Source organism: Centrocercus urophasianus, unplaced genomic scaffold (genome assembly GCF_019232065.1).
Source record: "Centrocercus urophasianus isolate 14NV4802_14NV808 unplaced genomic scaffold, USGS_Curo_1.0 seq_12, whole genome shotgun sequence".
Lineage (NCBI taxonomy): Eukaryota > Metazoa > Chordata > Aves > Galliformes > Phasianidae > Centrocercus > Centrocercus urophasianus.
This window is the reverse complement of record NW_024884364.1, coordinates 7396632-7400835: the sequence shown is the minus strand read 5'-3', so window position 1 is coordinate 7400835 and position 4204 is coordinate 7396632. Positions and strand designations below refer to the sequence as shown.

The 4204-nt window shown below is 48.7% G+C and overlaps 1 protein-coding gene across 1 annotated transcript in view; it reads left to right on the top strand.

Moving 5' to 3' along the window:
• The first annotated feature begins 238 nt into the window (after window positions 1-238).
• Window positions 239-4204, top strand: part of GRAMD1C (GRAM domain containing 1C) — a 51112-nt gene continuing 47146 nt past the window's right edge. The window contains exons 1-2 of the mRNA XM_042810077.1: window positions 239-313; window positions 1645-1773. Coding sequence (XP_042666011.1) covers window positions 239-313; window positions 1645-1773 — 204 coding nt within the window. The remainder of the gene's footprint in view (window positions 314-1644; window positions 1774-4204) is intronic.

Here is a 4204-nt window from a genome sequence, read left to right as displayed (position 1 = left end):
ATTCCCCGACTCCGCGCAGCCCTCACTACGCTCCCTAAAAGCGCCGGTGAAGCTGACCCCGACCCGCGCGCGTGTGGGCAGGAGGGAGCGCAGACCCTCTCCGCCCATCCTGGCAACCCCTCGACGCGGGCGGGCGGCCCCTAGCCCCGGCCCGGCCTCCCGCTGAGCCGCTCTTCCCTGGCAACCGCCTCCCGTCCGGGTCCTCGCCCCGCGGCCCGGCCGGCGCCTGCCCCTTTAAATGGCGGCCGCGGCCCCGCCGTGCGCCCCGCTCAGGCAGTTCGCGGGCGCCGCGCCGCTCTCGCCCCCCTCCATGGTAAGCGCCGCGCTCCGCGCCCTCCCCGCCGGCTCGCCCTTGCTCTTCTGCGGCCCCGCCGGCGAGCTCCGTGCCCCGGCCGTCGGCCCGCTATCCCGCCAGCCCCCCTAGGGCTGCGCAGGTAGGGGCGGCGGGGGTCCTTCCCTAGGGGACGCCTCCGCCCTTCCGGAAAGTTTTTGGGGGCGGGCGCGGGGAGGAGGGGGCCCGCAGCTTTCTGCCCCCCGCTGCGGCTTCGGCCTCTTCTCGGGGCTGCGCGGGGAGGCGCCGGCCGGCCGCCCGCGGACCGGCTGCGGGGTGCCCGGGGCTTAACTGAATTATAGAGCGGGTCGGGAAGTCTCTCTGTGGCGTTAAGATCTCTGCCTGCGGCGTGGGGTGGTGGCGCGGGACGGCTGCTGGATGCCGTGGTGAGGCTGGGCTCCCTCGGGGCTGAGAACGCGGCTTTGCCTTTTCTGTTGCCTCTCTAGATCACCGCTATGGGCGGTGGTTCCTTCTGCTCCAGTTTGCTGTGGGGCTTGGGGCAAGTGTCTTCCCCTTTCTGAGGCTCAGCTTCCTGTCGTGAAATAAAAGTGACCTCCCCGGTGAAAAACGCTGTCAAAAGTGTGCTTATTTTTGTAATAAGTGATGCAGGTAGAAGTGTCTACCTGTGAAGCGTTGCATCTCATTGTAGCAAGGTGTGTGTGTGGGGTGGGGAGGCAGTCTTCTCCCAGGTACATAGTGGAAGGATGAGGGGGTAATGGCTTCAGGTTGCACTAGGGGATGTTCGCGTTGGATATTAGGAAACATTTCTTCTCAGCAAGAGTGATGAGGCAGTGGCACAGGCTGCCCAGGAAGGCGGTGGAGTCGCTGTCTCTGAAGGTGTTCAAGAGCCATGTAGATGTGGCACCAAGGGACATGATTTAGTAGGCATGGTGGAGATGGACTGATGGTTGGTCTTGGCGATCATAGAGGTCTTTTCCATCCTTTCTGTGATTTCTCATGGCTTTTCTCGCTCACTCAAAGGCCCTTCAGATCTTAGAGATGCTCTGTATGTTACGTGCTGGTGTCTTGTGTTAATATTATTCTGTTACATGCCTGTGTGGCTTCAGTGTGTAGGTTGAGGTGCTGCTGAGGAAATAATATACTCTGATAACAATGTAAGTAATAATTAAGTACAGCATACTCTGTAAAAACAATTAAAAGCCTGTCAGTTGGGAGTGTTTCCCTGCCACTCACCTAGGTAAATCTGGCATGTCAAGTTTGTTTAACACGCAGCTCTCATATGAGTTAAACATCTTATTTCAGGACCATTCTCTTCCATTGTCCAACGACATTGTTTGCTTCCTTGTTCACAGGAAGTTGATGAAGTGGATCATGGTGTTACTAGCCAGCTGGTTGCAGATTCACAGGAGACTCACAGCTCGTGCACAGAGAAGATGCAGGTTCCTGCTCAGTATAGCTGGAGTGCTGACTGGAGCTTTTGGGTAATGTTTTTTTCCCAATTTGTTCCTCTATCTATATCCATGTGTTTACATACTAGCTTTATATCCTTTCTTCTCAGGTTGCTTTGTAGTCATGAATTAGTGAAGTGTTCTCCACCTATGTAGTGAGGTAGATAATTTGTCATTATCAGTTTTCTAAAGTGTAAGCTGACACTGAGAGGGAATGAGGTTGTTTACCTGATGTCGTGTATCAAGTTAGTGGCAGGACTTCAGACCTCTGTGCCTAGTCCTGTCTCCCAGTTCCTTGCATGGTTCATGAGCCTATCCAGTGTCCCTATGCCTTTAGAAAGGTACTGTTGATGCTTAGTCTTGGATAAGCTTCCTTTGTATCTGTTTCTTGCTGGGTAAGCATGTGTTTTTCATGAAAGTAGGCTTACTCTGTAGAAAAGGAATTTGTGAGTAGGAAGGGCAAGAGGGACCAGATAGGGGAGATTCCTTTTGCTCTTCTCCAAGGTGCTGCTCCAGTGGAGAATGTAGTAAGAAACGCCATCTTTAACACCGTGTCCATGCTTTTAGTGGTTGTTTTTGTGGTTGGTTTTTTTTTTTTTTCCCCCAGTATCTTAGAGTAAACTTGTAATTATGGACTTAACAATGTGTTTTACTGTTAGTTCAATGGATGGGTGGTTGTTGGATAGGAAGGGGGAGCCCTGTGTGTTGTATACAGCAACAGGTGTGGTAACACCTGATCTCATGAGGTGTTTGGATTCCTTTCTTCCAAGATCTGACAGTGTGACTCAGGTTCTGCATCAGGTGACCCCAGAGTGAATGATGTGCCTTAGCTTGTGCACAGGGACATCCGCTGGACCTTCACATCGTTGTCCTGATGAGGTCGTCAGGGTGTTCATTGTGCACAGCAGATGAAAGATTAAAGGCCATGGGGAGTCCGTAGCAGAGCTGGGAACAGGACTGTGGGTTTTCTAACTCTTTTTTAATCAATCTAATTTGTGTGTTTTTATCGCTTCTTTTCAAACTGAGTGGATGTTCTCACGGTGAGAACACTGATTTCACATCTCAGATCCCAGTATATACTAAACTTGAGGTTTCTCTGAGTGGAACTTTTAGGCACGTATTTTGCGCTCTGTACATTGTGTGTCCTCACAGTGCCATTTTCTGCCTGCCCACAGCTTCTCCGGAGATCTGGATTCTTTAGTGCTCTGGCAGCCACAAAAAGAAGTGGGAAGTGTTCTCTGCTGTGTTTAAAAGGTTGCCATCTGCTTAAGATTTATACTTGAAGGCCTTGGTATTTGTTTGAAGTTCATGTTTATCTGGATAGATAAATATGACCTTGTACTTAAGAGGCAGATATTGACACAGTTCTCTTGTAAGGTATTGCTGTGGCTTGTAAAGTTCTAACAGTGCTGTTCGTGGCACTGATTAGTTTTAGAAAACCTCTATTGATCTGTTTGTAGGAAGCAGTGCTACTCATTTTCTTAGCCTCAAGGGGACTTAGAAGTAGCATTAGACAGAATGTCGCAGAAGGAAGGCAAAAAAGGTGTCTGCATCTTCTAATTAAAACGTTATGTCATTGGCATCTTTCCCTCCTCTTCTAGACAGAAAATGCGTTTTAATAACTTGCGTAGTTGATGATCAGCTGCTTAAGTATACAAACAAACCATTAAAACTCCCTGAGTACTGAGTCACAGTTGATGTGTAGGTGATAGCAGGGAAGGCAGCTTGCTGCAGTGGGCTAAGTGTGTATCATTAACACTTTACTGTGGATGATCTTAGTGTCATGTGGCAGGTTTGGATTTATTACTCTCATTCCTACCTTTGAGTCAGTAAAACTAAGAAATTGTTACAGTAGCAGGAATAGCCTATGGTGTACCCAGCTATCAGCTTTGTTGCCTGTCTTGTTTGCTTTCAGACACTCTTTATTTTTTTCTTTTTCTTTACCTGAGTATGTATTGTTGCTTCTCTGATGGAAGCCAAATGTCAATGGTGAAGCCTAACTGGTTTGACTTCAATTTTTCATGGATTTGAGTGGGAGTAAACTGTTGTGCCATGCCTCTGAAAGTCAGGCCAGGTATCATTAATTCTCTGTATGTGCTGTGAGCAGATGCAGTGAACAGCAGACTCTGATGGGAGCTTCTGGGTTATAATCTCTCTCTCCTGACTGTGGTGAGTGGGGAGAAGGAAGAAAGGGAAAGAAGAGAACAGAACAAACTCATCCTATTATGCCCAACTTTTCCTCCCCCCCCCCCCCATCTCTAAAGCAAGAACAGTCTGGACAGCTTTATTGGAAAAAATGTGAGAATGAATTTTCCCAGTTACTGTAAGCAATTCTTAAATTAGCAGCACTTTGAATCCTTTCTACAAGATTTACAGCATTTAGTAGTGCTTGCAGTGCTTCTTTGAGGATATCATTTTCATAAATACTTTTTAAAATGTTGTTTTGATAATATATATATGTGTG